Source organism: Petaurus breviceps, unplaced genomic scaffold (assembly GCF_028583685.1).
Source record: "Petaurus breviceps papuanus isolate PSGF00001 unplaced genomic scaffold, PetGlider_PUasm1.0 76, whole genome shotgun sequence".
NCBI classification, from domain to species: Eukaryota; Metazoa; Chordata; class Mammalia; order Diprotodontia; family Petauridae; genus Petaurus; species Petaurus breviceps.
Genome location: NW_027186473.1, coordinates 8,609,536 through 8,625,103, shown reverse-complemented (window position 1 = coordinate 8,625,103; position 15,568 = coordinate 8,609,536). Strand labels below are relative to the sequence as shown.

At 40.2% G+C, this 15,568-nt stretch overlaps 1 protein-coding gene and 1 long non-coding RNA gene across 7 annotated transcripts in view; one reads left to right on the top strand and one right to left on the bottom strand.

The window, feature by feature from the left end:
* SLAIN2 (SLAIN motif family member 2) overlaps positions 1-6,645 on the bottom strand; it is an 83,375-nt gene extending 76,730 nt beyond the window's left edge. Inside the window, exon 1 of one of the 3 annotated variants that reach the window (XM_069105188.1) lies at positions 5,959-6,645. In XM_069105188.1, coding sequence (XP_068961289.1) covers positions 5,959-6,344 — 386 coding nt within the window. In that variant the 5' untranslated portion in view covers positions 6,345-6,645. The remainder of the gene's footprint in view (positions 1-5,958) is intronic. The other 2 variants (XM_069105189.1, XM_069105191.1) reach the window with 2 other exon arrangements.
* A 252-nt stretch (positions 6,646-6,897) lies between these two features.
* The window catches only part of LOC138174985 (uncharacterized), a 49,743-nt gene continuing 41,072 nt past the window's right edge, over positions 6,898-15,568 (top strand). The window contains exons 1-3 of one of the 4 annotated variants that reach the window (XR_011171841.1): positions 6,898-8,273; positions 8,397-8,507; positions 13,641-13,777. This is a non-coding gene — a long non-coding RNA (uncharacterized lncRNA). The remainder of the gene's footprint in view (positions 8,274-8,396; positions 8,508-13,640; positions 13,778-15,568) is intronic. The other 3 variants (XR_011171843.1, XR_011171842.1, XR_011171840.1) reach the window with 3 other exon arrangements.

Sequence of the window (15,568 nt, the reverse complement as noted above, 5' to 3'; positions counted from 1 at the left end):
AAAGATTGAATGAGAGAAGACAAGGAGACAGTATAGAACACTTTTTTAGGATTTTAGCTGTGAAAGGGAAGAGAGATAAGGATGATAATTTGAAGGGATGGTAAGGTCAAGTGGTTGTTTTTTAAGGATTCGAGAAACCTGAACATATTGCAAGAAACGGGGAAAGATCAAAGATTATGGAAAGAGACACTATGGAACTTCCCCCAAAAAGTTCTCCCAGAAGACAAAGAGCACAGAGGAACCTCCAGTGCTTAACCTCCCCCTCTTATCCAGCTCAGCGAAAGAATACCAAACCAAACTACAGAGCTGCCAAACATACCCAAACATATGACATTAAAGTTTCTCAGAATCAACCAGTATAAACAATTAGAAAAACATGTAGGAAGGAAGCTACAGAACAGACTGGAAAGTTTACAAAATCTGGTAAAAGATTTACAAATGAAAAACAATGTCTTCAATGATCAGGAATCAAGAAAAAATGGTACAAAAAGTGAATGACCAAGAGAAGATGCTATTGAAATGAACTATCCCTTGCTTCATTTTTACATAAGACCATGCTTAATTAGCTGCCATGTTAAATATACATATTACTCTGTGGAAGGTTTTTTTCCTGTAAAAGTTTAAAAAAAGAATCAGAAAAAAATATTATGAAAAAAGGAAATAATGGTGGAGGAAATCTACTTGAAGAGACGAGATCATGCAAAGAGGTAAGCTTTATCAAAAAGGGTCAACTTCTATTGGATACTGGACAAAAGAAAGATAGAATGGAGGATGTCAACCCTCTGATTTTTAAAAATGACACCTCTTGTTCATATATAACCATCACTTCCTGAATATATCCCTCCCATCTTTCCTTATCCATCAAGTCTTCCCTTTTAGCGAAGATTAAAAAAGGAAAGAAAAAAAGTTCATTAGGCAAAACCAACAAACACATCACACCTCTATGATACCATATGCAACAGTCCATCACCATTCCAACTTCCAAGCCAAAGGTTGGTCATTATATTTACAGCATACTTATTTCTTTTTATACTATTGTCACCAGTAGATATAATTTACCTGATAAAGTTAATTTTAATGTTTCAGGACATCTAAGTCTATCCATGTTCCTCTCTGAATTTTTTACTACTTATAGAATAAAAATATCCTATCACATTCATGTTCCATAATTCCAACCCCCCAACTTTATAAGAGAATCAAAACACAAAAAGATCTCAACATAAGGGAGGAATGGGTCAAAATTAACAAGATGAAATTTAAGAGGACTAGCTAAAACCCAAATTAAAGTCCATCAAAGAAAGGAAAAGACACAGCTTGACAACAATACAAATTTTTAAAAAAGATCTAAGTTAATTATAAGCTAAATAAACCAGAAGTGTGACGTATATTCTAAAAAAAAAAAAATAATCCTAGACTCAAATAAGTAAAGCTTAACAAGAGTATCCTGGTCAAGAGAAGTAATAATAGTCCCACTGTATTCTCTCAGATTATACCTGCAATTTTTGTAGCAGTGCACCATGCATTTTAAGATCACTGAACAATCTGCATTTGTCCAGTGAACAGGATGGTAAAAAGGATTTAGAACCTATGTTATGGTGGGAAGGGGGGCCAGCTTAAAGAACTGAGGATGTTAATCATGGAAATAAGACAACTCAGGGCAATTTAGGATAGCATTCACAAATATCTGAAATGCTGTCACGTACAAGACAATTTAAATTTGTTTTATGCTGTTCTACAGCACCGAACTGGAACCAATCCTAGATCTTTAAGTTTACAGTAAGGCAAATTTTGTTCAATATGAAAGAATAAAGAAAGGTGCAGTGTGGCAAAATGAATAAAGGGCTAGACTTGGGATCTGGGAGACCTGGGTTCAAATCCTGCTTCACTCATATACTAGCTATGATGGGTAAATTACTTAACTTCTCAGTACTTAAATAAGTACTGAGTAAATTAAGTAAATTAAATAAGTAAATTACTTACCTACTCAGAGTCTCCAGGCTGGGAGCTGCCTGAACATTGTAAAAAGGACACCTGCACTAATCAGATAGGTTTGACCACAGGATTTCTAAGATCCCTTCTACTTAAGATTCTGTGATTCCACAACATATTATGAATCACACTTCCCCAAATCCCACTTCTCAATACAAAAAAGAAATACATGACTTACAAAAGGTTTTAAAGAGCAAGATAAGGATTTACAGTTCCCAGAAATGGTAAGGACTAAAGTATGTCCATGCCAATGTATGACTAATGCATGTTAGAGGTGGGTGATCACGGTAACTGAGAAGGCAGGTAACTTTGTGGTCATATTAGAGGGGTCATTAACATGAAAAGTGAGGTCCCCAAAATGATGGCAAAGAGATGGGGTAGAGAAGAAAATAAACTAGGTAGTCAAGTGATTACAGAAAGTTGGGAGAATGACCTGGACATCCATAAATCACTATACTGAGGAAAAAAAAACCTCAAACCCCAAACCCCAAATTATTTATAGCTGTACAATTCTACCTTGAAGCTATAACCCTAGTAGTAAACTGGGTACCATGTGACCAAAAGAACCTTTAGGCATGATATCTAAATAAACATTACACTAAATAACTAAGGCCAAGGCAGTCAGAAACTCAGTCAACAAACATTTAAGTGCTCACTTTGTATCAGGCACCGTGCTAAGCTGGTGATACAAAGAAAGGAAAAGAACAAAACCATAGTTTCTGACCTAAAAGAGCTCACATTCTAATGGGGAAGACAACACACAAATAAGACCCTTACTAAGTCACTGCTTAATACCATAATATCAAGTAGTATCTTTTCATATATACCTGGTAAAGACATCAAGCCATAGAGCCCTGTACACTGAAGGAATCAGGCATTTTGTCAATTATTTGTCTGATTTCATTATACTTTATACTCTTCTTATGTGTTTATCATACTATAATTTGTATCAGTTTTGTTCTCCCTATTGAGACTGTAGACTAAATTCCTTAAGGGCAAGGACTGTGTCATTTTTCATCTTTGTATTGCTAGTACTGTGCATACAACAGGTGCTTAATTTTTTAAACTGAAATATCGAGTACTTGAAAAGAATCTGTTGAATATGTTATATGCGTATTATACACATATTTTTAAACTATGTTCCTTTAAATTTCAATAAACACTCAGTTATGTATACCCCCCACACTCCCTTTAAACAGGCAAGGTTTTAAAATTACACTAAAAAAGGCCTAGTATTGTTGACAGTATGCTGTCATTGGGAATGTCAATCCTAATAACATTTGGTAACATCCAGTGATAAAGACTTGACATTACATATCCAAATTAGGAGTTCTAGATAGCTCAACCTTTATTCATGACTGGCTTGAAATACCCTTCCCTGTCTTCTTCAGGAGCCCATATCCCATTAAGTCCTGCCTCCTAAACAAAGTCTGCTCTATTGAGCCCACACTGATCTCTCCCTACTATGAAGCATTCTAGGTCAGGGTTTCTTAAACTTTTTTTGTGTCACAGAGTCCTCCTCTGGCAATCTGGTGAAGTTCAACTCAGAGCACTTCTCAGAACGCTTTTAAATGCATAAAACAAAATACATCATCATCATCATAACTAGCTAGCATTTATACAGCACCTATTATGTGCTAGGCACTTTACAAATTATTATCTTATTTAATCTTCACAACAACCTTGGGAGGCAGGTACCAGTATTATCCCCATTTAAAGCTGAAGAAACTGAGGCAAACAAGTCAAGTGACTTGCCCAAAGTCACAGGGCTAGTGTCCAAGGCTGGATTTGCTCTCAGGTCTTCCAGACTCCAGGTCTGGCACTCTTTATTTACACTGTCAGCTAGGTGTCTCCAGCTAGGAGACCAAAAGTTTATGAAAACAAAGATGTAACTTCTTCCCCATTCAAGTTCAGAGACATCCTGAAATTTATCCATGTGCCTTGGGGTCTGTGAATCCAGGAGCACCTGCTTGTAGTGTTTATTATATTTGCCATGCATTTTTTTCAATTCAAATATTCAATTCAAAACAAATATTTATATTCAGCATGACATAATGAATACTGCTGGCCTCAAAACCAGAAAGAACCAAGTTCAAGTTCTGCCTGTGTCCTTGTGTCCAGCTATAAGAGTCCAAACAACTCATTCAACCTCTCAGAATTTTAAAGACCTCTCTAGAACCATTAAGTTGCATAGTAAGTGATAGACTGCATTGGTGGAGGGAATTTTCTCAGCTGGAAGTTCCTAATACCAATGAAATTAAAAGTCTAGTTCCTAACTTGTGTACATGTGTACTGGGAAGGAAAGGGGGTACTAATACAAAAAAGGGAGGGGGTGAAGCCCTTACAAATCTAACTGAGGAGGTGTGTTTGTGTGCTGTATTCAGCGGAAAGAATGCTAGACTTATGACTACATATATGACTTTGGGCAAATTCTTCCCTTCACCTGAGTTTTTCTCATCTGTAAGATAAAGATAGCAGTAGTACTTGTACTGCCTACCTCACAGAGTTACTTTAATGTGAGCAGTGTTCTCTGCCACTTATTAACTGAAGGATAACTTGTAGCAAGACACCATACCTTTCTGGGGCAAGTTTCCCAATATGAAAAATAAGGAGGTAGTGGGGTGCTGGCCTAGGTGACCTGTAATATTCCTTCCAACCTTAACTCTTATAATCCTAAACCTTAAGGAACTCTATACATCTAAGCTATTGAGCCTTTCAGTATTATTTTACTGCTGTTTGTTTCTTTTACTCAACAGGAATAAAAGCAGGGATCATGTCCAGTACTTTTACCCCACAAAGGAGAAGGTAGCATGCTGTCGAGGACAGGGAACAGACTTGGGTTCAAATTTTGCCTTAGACCCTTACTTAGCTGTGTAACTCTAGAGAAGTCGTTTTACTTCTCTCTTATTCACTTTGCTCACCGGTAAAATGAGGGGGCTGGATTCCAAGGTTCCTTCCAGCTCTAAATCTATGACCTAGCTTAGCAAACAGATGCTTAGTACCGAACATCTTCCAACATACTCTGCCCAATTATGTCAAAGATTGCACTTAATTTAGAAATCGCAACTTTAACAAAAAAGGAGAAACATTTCATTTTTAAAAAGAGCAAGTTATGAAGTGATTAATTTATGAAAAAAAGTTCCCCTATCTCTCAGAAGAGATCCTTTCAAGGGATGGAAGTGATTTTTAAAGTATGGATCACCAGTTTCCTCGAGGGATACAGGAATAGGGACTTTCAACAAGCCTCTCCTACCTCCCCTAGAATAGCACGAAAGTAACGGGTAAATGTGCTAACTCTTCACAACCCTGAGAAATGCCAAGAACCCAATTCTAGAATAAAGAACCGAAGAGCAAACAAATGAGCAGCAAGAAGATCCGTTCTTCTTCCTTCGAGGGAAGCTCCTGGCTCCGCACAAAGCAGCCCCTTCCTCTGCCCCATCACACAAAGCCAAGCTCTGCCCCGAGTCCCTCAAGGGGAGTCCTGTTTCACACCGTCTTCCTCCCTCTCTTGGACACACGTCCCCAACAGAACCGTGCCCCCCCGCCCTTTCCACGCGGACTCAAACAGGAGACCGTTTAACACCCAAAGGAGAGAGGGACCAGTTATTCCCCAAGAGCCAAGTTCAGTGACTTTCCATCGTGCACGTCCAGGCCAACCTCCTGGAGCCACACAAAGCGGGGACCCTTCCTACTCTCCCCGGGTTTGCAGCACCCGGACCCAACAGACCGCTCAGGTCTACACCCGCGCCCCCTCCCAGCCCCACACGTGCCTTTCTTCTTTGCCAGGGGATCCTTCCCCCCAGCCCACCCTCCAAAAAGGAAAGAGCGAGGGGCGGCCGGCCCCCGACTGGTTGCCAGACGCTGTTCTCCCGATACAAAGCCCGGCCTGGGCACCGGGCAGTCGGTTGCACACTCCCCCCTCCGGGCCCACGAGCGCCCCGGCCCCGGCCGCTCCCCGTCCCGGCTCACCAGCTCTCTTCCTCCTCCCAGCCCAGGAGGCGCTCCAGCTCGTCAGGCCGCAGCGGCTCCACCTCGTCCAGCACGCTGCCCTCACCGGCCGCCAGCAGGGAGGTGGCCCCGTCCCGCAGCTCCTCGCTGCTCGTCCGCCTCAGGCCCAGCCCGGACCCGGCCGCCGCCGCCTTGGAGGTCAGGCCCAGAGGGAAGCCCCGGGGAGACACGGAGCCGGAGGCGGCGGCGGAGCCGCGACTGGGGCTCCCCTGCGTGGCGGGGGCGGCTGCCTGCGCGGCCCCGGAGCGGCTCCGCAGCTGCTCGTTCTGCTTCTCCAGCTTCTTCACCAGCTCCTGCAGCTTCCGCACCTCCTGGTCCGCGTTCACGTTGGAGTTAACGTCCTCCATCCCGGCCCCGCGGCCCCCGCCGCCGCCGCCCTCCTCAGACACCAGCCGCCCAGAGGAAGGAGCAGGAGGCCCGCCGCGTCGCCGCCCCGGCCCCGGCCCCGCCGCCGCTCTTCCGCGCTCTACCCGAGGCGCCGGCACATAGCAGGGGCGGGCACCACCGCCAGGGTCGCCCCAGCTCGGGTTCCGAAGCGCCGCTGGCCCCGACCGAGCCGCCTCATCTGCGCCGGCTCAAGACTTGGGGGAGGCGGCGCCAATATCCGGCCCCCGCCGCCATCTTCCATCCGTTCCTCCGCCCCCTCGGCCCCGTCGGTGACTTCAGCACGCTCTCGGACGTGGCCGCCGGCCGCCCTCAGCAGTTGCCCAAATACAGCTCAGCGAGGGTCGAGGGCGGTGCTGCCAGACCCGTCGACCCGGATGGGGCGACGTACGCACGCACGCACCAAGTTCCCCCACACCCGCCCAGCTGGGGGGAGGGGCCGACGGGAGAGGGGCGGGGCGGGGCGGGGCCTGGAGCCGAAGGGAGGCGGAGCAACCCTGTGCGGGGTGGGGGTGGGGGTCCTGGCCAAGCAGCAAGAAAGGTGGATCTGTCTGGCGCCAGGCTGAGCCTAGTCACCTGGCGGATGCGCCCCACCATGTGTGAAATCGCTGGGAGAGCCGCCTCAACTGGATCTCCCAGATCTCTGGGGGCGGAGCCGAGGCGAAGGGGCACCGCCCATTGTGACTGAGCGGGCGTGGTGGAGTGGAAAAGGCCCCCACCCCCAATTCCAAAAGGTGACCTCAGTTTCCCTTCTATGAAAAAGAGCGGGATGTGGTTTTAGGAAAGCCTTGGAACTCCTGTATGAACTGATGCATAGTTGAAGAGGAGTAAACCAGAATAATATTGCAACAACAACATTTGTAAAGACAAGCAACTTTGAAAGACTCAGGAACTCTGATCAGTGCAATGAGAGGGGTGATGAGAAAGCATGCTCCCCACCTCCTGACAGAGAGGTGACGAATTCAGGGTGCAGAAAACTATACACACACATAGACATATTTTATACTGGACTGTTGTTGTGATTTGTTTGTTTGACTATGCACATTTGTGAAATGAATTTTCTTTTCCTTTTTCCTTGGCTCAGGGGAGAAAAAAATAGATTTCTAAGTGAAAAAAAAAATTTTAAATTCAAAAAACATTGCAGGTTTTTAAAACGGCCAGGTAGAATCAGATGATCATTGGCCTATCCGTCCCCCTAAATTCTTGTCTGATGTGTTTCCTGGAGAGTCTCTAGCTTAGCTGAGGAAATGAACTAAGAAAATCCCTCTCAAACCCTACTGTATTTTTCCTGGATATTTGTTGAAATAAGTTCCTTTTTGAAAGAATCCATTCTTACAAGCTGAATTCCACGCCCAAACACTGTACCCAGTGGAGAAACTCTCGAGTTGCAATAACACCCCCACCCTCAGCTTTGTTGCTTGAATGCCTGGCACCTCCCAAGTCATGTTTGTCCTACTTATTATATTGCTGGTCATGCTCACTTTCCCTCTCTCTAACATAGAAGTCCCTGTTGTTTGGACCATGGCTTTGTCTGCATTCAAGGGTTGTTTCTGTAAAAAAATTTATGAAAAGTAAATGTCAATATGATACACAAATTGTTATTAAACTGATAAGAAGTATTTTAGAAGTTAGAGTCTCATAACTAAATTGTACTGCAGTTAAGGATCCTTTGCTATTTGTCCAATACGAGCCTAGACTAGTATTAGAGACAGCTGGGATTTTCTTAAACTCTTTTAATGTTTTGATTCTGTCATTCCAAATGGAGATGAAATCTAAAAAGCTGACAGGGGGTGTTTCCCAGCAATAGAATCAGCTAATCCTTAGCCCCACCCACTTAACAAACCAAAATCAAATCCTATTTCAAATAGGATTGGACTTTCCACTCCATGCAGGTAAATAGACTTTTCTTTTGCATGTTATTTCCTCTGTTTCCTTAACTGTTCCATTTGAAACTCTGCTGAAAACTTGCCTATGCTAATAACTCCACTAAATTCTACTCCCTTTACTTATTCTAGTATACCCTGGCACCCAGAAGGCCCCTTCTCTCAAGGGACATAAAGCAGGATTTATTAGAGATGTTGGCCCCTGACCCCATTCTGAATATGGAGAGATCTCTTAAGGCAAAGGTAGGTAGTACTGAATGTGAGTCCCCTCCTTAGTACATGCAAAATATGCCCTGCCTGATTCCATTCTAACACATGGAAACATGCCTAATGGAAAAAAAGAAACCAATAAAACCCTTCACCCTCTTTCCCATCAGCATCATGGTGACAAAAATTTTTTAATTGGCTCCTGACCCAGAACTGAATGCAAATAAAAGATTTGAGATGATGACCTACCTGTACCTCTCTTCCCTGCCTTCTTTCAATGAAGAGGACTTCTAAGATCTACCAGGGAGGATTAGGATTAGGACCTCCCAACCTAGTACTATACATCCCTGAATTCTTGACAGGCTCCTTCTTTTCTGTTTCTTCTTTCCTAATCTTAGGGAATGAAAGAGAAACAGAACTGAATAGGTGACGACCTTGTGAGCTTCGAAAAGTTGGAGGAACTATCAGAAATCCCCCTCACAACCAGAATAGATAGCAAAGACCCCTGAGGCTAGCAGTAGCAGCAAATGGGCCCAGTGAGCATCCAGTACATCAGGCGGGATATTTCTCAGCACCGAGAGTAAGTATGTACAGCTGCTGCCCCATCCCAGGCAGATTTGGTGGGGACTCCTTATGGAGAGAAAAGGACTCCCGAGCTGGAAGTCTTGAGATGCCCCTTGGTCCTACAAGTTCTCTACACATGTGCCTGTGGGCAAAATATTATTATTTATTAATTTTGTTCAAAAAATTAGAAAGATTAAGTTAGAAAATTGTCTAACTCAAAATTACTGTAGAGGTCAGAGCCCCTCCAGGGAAGATGATTGGTTGAAGGTAATGCTTAGATCCCACCCAAGTCTTGTTTTGGATCCACTCAAAACTTGTGTTTTGAACTTCCCAAATTTAAATGTTTATACTTACCTGCTGATATACATCTCAAACTACTCAGTTCTGTCAACTGCCTACCTATGGCCAATCAGGCAAATGTCCTTATGCCCTAGTCTGAACTCTCATTATCAGGTAAAGTCACTAAGAATTGAGGAGAGAGCCACACCTTTTCCCAGCCCTCTCCTTTGCCAAATGACCTAATAAAATTCTTTCAAAAACTGTTTCCAGTTTTGGGGTTTGTTCTCTACCAAGATTTACTAACATACCTCACTAACATCATTATCTAAAGTTTGAGCCCACTATTCCCAGGAACCTGTACAGAGGGAAGAGTTTGCCCCTGTTTAAAGGAGATGTTTTATAACTTGTGTTCTTAACTATCCCTTCTTAGTATATTCCCTGTTGTAAAAGTTAATTGATGAATTCATTTATTCAGTGCCATACCAATCAAACTACCAAAAAAAAGCATTTTATAGAGCTATACAAAAAATAACAAAATTCATCTGGAAAGACATAAGGTCAAGAATATCAAAAGAATCAATGGAAAAAAATGTGAAGGAAGATGACCTAGCAGTACCAGATCTCAAGCTGTATTACAAAGCAGTAATTATCAAAACAATCTGGTATTAGCTAAGAAATAGAGGGGTGGATGAGTGGAATAGGTTAGGTTTACCAGACATAGTAAGTCAATGACTACGGTAACTTATTGCTTGATAAACCCAAAGATTCCAGCTTCTGGGATAAGAACTCACTATTTGACAAAAACTGCTGGGAAAACTGGAAAATAGCATGGCAGAAACTACGCATAGACCAGTATCTTACACTAAATACCAAGGTAAGGTCAAAATGGGTTCAGAATTTAGACATAAAGGGTGATACCATAAACAAATTTGGAGAGCAAAGAATAGTTTACCCTTCAGGTCTATGGAGAAGGAAAGAATTTATGACCAAACAAGAGGTAGAGAACATATGAAATGCCAAATGGATAATTTTGATTACATTAAATAATGGTTTTGCATAAACAAAACCAATGCAACCAAGATTAGAAGGAAAGCAGAAAGCTGGGAAACAATTTTTACTCTCAGTGTTTCTGATAATGGCCTCATTTCTAAAATATATAGATAACTGAATCAAATTTATGAGAATACAAGGCATTCCTCAATTGATAAGTGGTCAAATTGAATAGGCAGTTTTCAGAGGAAGAAATTAAAGCTATAATCAATATGAAAAAATGTTCTAAATCACTATTGATTAGAGAAATGCAAATTAAAACAACTCTAAGGTACTACATCATACCTATCAGATTGGTTAATGTGACAAAGAAAGAAAATGATAAATGTTGGAGGTGTGGGAAAATTATAATATTAATGCATTGTTAGTTGAGTTGTGAACTGATCCAATCATTCTGTAGAACAATTTGGAACTATGTCCAAAGGACTATAAAACTGCATACCGTTTGTTCCAGCTACTAGGTCTGTATCTCAAAGAGATCATAAAAAAGGGAAAAGAACCCACATGTACAAAAATATTTAAAGCAACTCTTTTTGTGGTGGACAAGAATTGAAAATTGAGAGGATGCCCATCAATACAGGAATGGCTGAACAAGTTGTGGCATATGAATATAATGGAATACTGTTGTGCTATAAGAAATGATGAGCAGGCAGATTTCAGAAAAACCTGGAAAGACTTACATGAACTGATGTTGAGTAAAGTGGACAGAACCAGGAGAACATTATAATAGCAAGAGTGTTTGATGATCAACTTTGATAGATTTACCATATTTTACCACATTTTTAACACCCAATTTTTTTCCCCAAAAAGTAGGGTACAACTTAAAAAAAATGTTGTGCCAATATTCTTAAAAATCATTTATTACTAAACTATCTTTGGTGCAAGATTAAGATGCACAGACTATTGATGAATATACATTAAAATTGGGAAGATACCATATCATGTGATGTGCTCAAGGCAGGTCCCCCTATAGCTCTTCACTGGGTTGAGTGACAATACCAATAGTACTGCAGCCCTCTAAAGAAACCATGCAAGTTGGCTTTTGGAAATGTACTGACAGAATTACAGAGTCTGAATGCAGATGGAAGCAAACTACTTGCTCTCTCTTTTTTGTTTTGTTTTGTTTCTTCTTTCTCATTGTTCATTCCATTGGTTATAATTCTTCTTTACAACTTGACTAATGTTTAATGTGAAGATATTTGTAGAACCTATATTGGATTGCATACTGCCATGGTGGGGGGGGGGGAAGAGAGAAAATTTGGAACTCAAAAGCTTATGGAACTGAAAGTAAATACATTTTTTTAAAATGGGGGAGGGGGAGACAATACTGACAATGAGCTTATGCTAAGAATTCTAGACTTGTGGGTCCCAATGAGTGAGAGATAAATGCATATCCACATGCCACTGGTGAATACATTGCTGCTATTTACCTTTTAAGCAGTGTGATGAACAGAATTATACTATGCAACAATTACATGATACAATGACACAAACTAATTTTTTTAACTGCCCTCCCCCCTTCCCAAAGGGTGCAACAATTTTGCAGTGGCAATGATTATGTAGTGAAATACAGTAGCTCTTCTCAGCAATAAAATGATCTAAGACAATTCCAAGACTCATGATGGAAAATACTATCCACATCCAGAGAAAGAATTATGGAGTCTGAATGCAGATCAAAGCATGCTATTTTCTCTTTTTCTTTTTTTGTTTTTTTTTCTTTCTCATAGTTTTCCCCTTTTGTTCTGATTCTTCTTTCACAACATGATTAATGTGGAAATATGTTTCATATGATTGTACATGTATAGCCTATATCAGATTGTTTGCTGTCTTGAGAAGGGAGGAAGGGAGGGAAAAAATTTTGGAACTCAAAATCTTATAAAAGCAAATGTTGAAAACTATCATTACATGTAATTGGAAAAAATAAAATACTGTTAGTGGGGGGAAGAAAGAAATTTCCTTTTGTGAAAAGAGAATGAGAATTCTCCCTTCTCCTTATCTCCATTTTTCCCTAGTTTCCTTATCTGGTTCTCCTGTCAATGGAAATTTGAATACACTTGTCCCCTTGGCAACCAGCAAGTTTTGCAATTATTTTAAGACACAAAGATACTCAATTTATACAGATTTTAAGAGTTTGAATGAATATCAGAGGCCATGGAATCCAACTTATACTTGCCTAGGAATTACTTCTATACCCTCACTGACAAGTGCACATCCATCCTTTGCCTGACAACTGCTGCTAACATTCATAAGGGAATGTAAAATTAAAAAGCATTCTAATCAATATTAAAGAAGGAATCTTTATATGTATTTTTAAAATAAAGTTGTTTCATGACAGAAAAAAAGGAAATAGAGGGTGGATCAGTAGAATAGATTAGGTATACAATACATAATAGTAAATGACCATTGTAATTTAATGTTTGATAAAGGCCCCAAATCCAAGCTTTTGGGACAAAAACTCAGTATTTGGCAAAATTTATTGGTTAAATTGGAAGGCAGTTTGGCACACCCTAGGTATAAACTAATATCTCATGGCATATACAAATATAGGCCAAAATGGGTACATCATTTAGACATAAAGGGTGATATGAACAAAAGAGGAGCATGGAATATTTCATCTATTAGAAATTTGGATAAGGGAAGAATTTGTAACCAAACAAGAGATTGGAAGGAACACAGGATGTAAAATAGATAATTTTGATTATATTAAATTAAAAAGGTTTTGCACAAACAAAACAAATGCAGCCAAAATTCAAAGGAAAGCAACCAAGATTAGAAGGAAAGAAGAAAGCTGAGAAAAAGAATTTTGCAGCAAGCTTCTCTGATAAAGACTTAATTTCTCAAATATATAGGGAACTGAGTCAAATGTATAAAAATACGGACCATTACCCAATTGCTAAATGGTCAAAGGATATGAACAAGTTTTCAGAAGGCAAAATAAAAGCTGTCAATAGTCACAGGAAAAAAATGCTCAAAATCCCTACTGATTATAGAAATTCAAATTAAAACAACTCTGAGATACCACCTCACCTAGCAGATTGGCTAACATGACAGAAAAGGAAAATGACAAATGGTAGAGAGCATGTAGAAAAATTGGGACACTAATGCTACCATCTTCTGATTAGTCCTGTGACTGGAGAGTTGTTCAGAGAATGATTGGATATGGAGAATTAAGAGGATGTACTCTTTGAGTCAAGAAGGATAGACTTTCAGTCAGGGTATAAAAACTGCAGAAACAGTTTTACTTGTTCTTTTTTTTTTTTTGCTTGTTCTCTTTAGAGACCTTTGCCTTTATGACACCTTCATCAATTTCTTTTCATTGGACTTTCAGCAAAGAATTGAAAGAGGGGACAGGAAGAAGGTGATTTCTCTCCCCTCCCTCCTCCAGAGAAAGAATTGATGGAATCTGAATTCAGGTTAAAGCATACTTTTTTACTTTATTTTTCTTGGATTGGTGGAGGGTGGGGAGGCACATGTAGTTACAAAGAAATTAAACTTCTCTGAGTTTGGAAACTGCTTTATGCCTTTGTAGCAAGCTGTTTCTGCTTTTAATCTGCCCCTCTCCTCCCTCCTTCCTCTACCTCCACTACTTACCTAGCAACCTTTCTGCTCTATTCTGGACACTTCTATACCCAGTTCAGGAAACTTCCATACCTTATACTAAATTAATAGGCTACTCACCAAGCAATCCTTAGACATTTTCCCTTCCAGAAATGTTAGGGAATCCAATCAAACGCTTCTAAGCAAGAACTATTTCCCTATAAAACGACATACACAATGACAACCAGAAAGTAAATGGAACAATCACTCAAAAGTAATCAAAACTTAATGTTTTGAAGTAACAAGCATAACTCCAAAAAGTTCTTTGTCACCACAAAAAATTCCACTACAAATATTTCTGATTACTTGGGGGTTTTCTACTTGTTTTTGTTGATCTTCTTGTGTTAAATGCCTGACAGTAGAATCTTTGGGTCAAAGGCATATAGATATTTTTAGTCTTTTAGAATAATTCCAACAATTTAACTACATTTTTATGGATATCAATAGCATTCTGTATTAATGGTTTATTGAAAGTAATAAATTTTACATAAATCTGCCTTGGAATGATTCTCAAAGGATGCACCCAAATCAGTAATCTAAATCTAAATATATATTAAATGGGGGAAAAGAAATACTAATATAGTAGAAAAAGCACAGAACTGGAAGTCAGAAAACCTTAATCCAGTTCTGGCTTCATCATTACTACCTTTGTCATCTTGGGCGAGTCATTTAACCTCTGTGCCTCAGTGACCTGATATGTAAAATCAGACACTGGCCTTGATCTCAAGAGGATACTTCTAATCTCCCAAGTCCAGTGATTTTAAAAGATCACAAGAGTCGTTTAGGGAATATATAAATGCATTAATTTCTAAAATATGGGGGGAAAGGAAGCATGCCCTATTTCTTTGTATGGTTATGTATCTTCCCAACCTGTTCAAAATGCTGTTGCTGAGAGACATTTTCTCACCCATTTCTCTGACTACTCTACCTTTTGATTTATGGAAGACAATGTAAGGCATTGAGTAAGATATCAAACTGATGAACACTAGGTTAGAATAATCTATCACTGCACAGAGAGAAAGCTACAACATCTTCACTCTTGTCCACATTCCCTATAATTGTGTAGAGAAAGGAAAATTTTGAGGACAAATGAAGTCTCCCAAAAAAAGACTTTGAATAACTAAAATTTTGTCATTGTCTGTGTAACTGACCTCTAGGTTCTGGAAAATCTGCCAGTTGGAGGCATATTCTGACAGCTCCCCGCAGGATAGAAATGTCTCAAATATGGGTCTGTTAATGTATGTAAGCTTGAAAAGGCTTCTTACCATAAGATTTGTCATCAGTGATCATTTTTTTTTCAGTCACAGCAACTCAATCTACTAAGGTGAAAGAGGAAGCTGTGATTTTAATTAGTGGAGGGGATATCCAAACCAACAATAGCAAAAATCATAGATACTTAAAGAAACTCCTAGATCCCTGACATTTTGGGGGTTTATTACTATTACTTATTTGATTTTTTTCAACCAAATTGATGTTTTTTTTCCCTAAAAATGCTATTTGACATAGGGTATACTTTGATGTACATGTTATTGTGTTCAGTCATTTTGCAGTTGTGTCTGACTGTTTGTGACCCCATTTGGGGTTTTCTTAGCAAAGATACTAGAGTG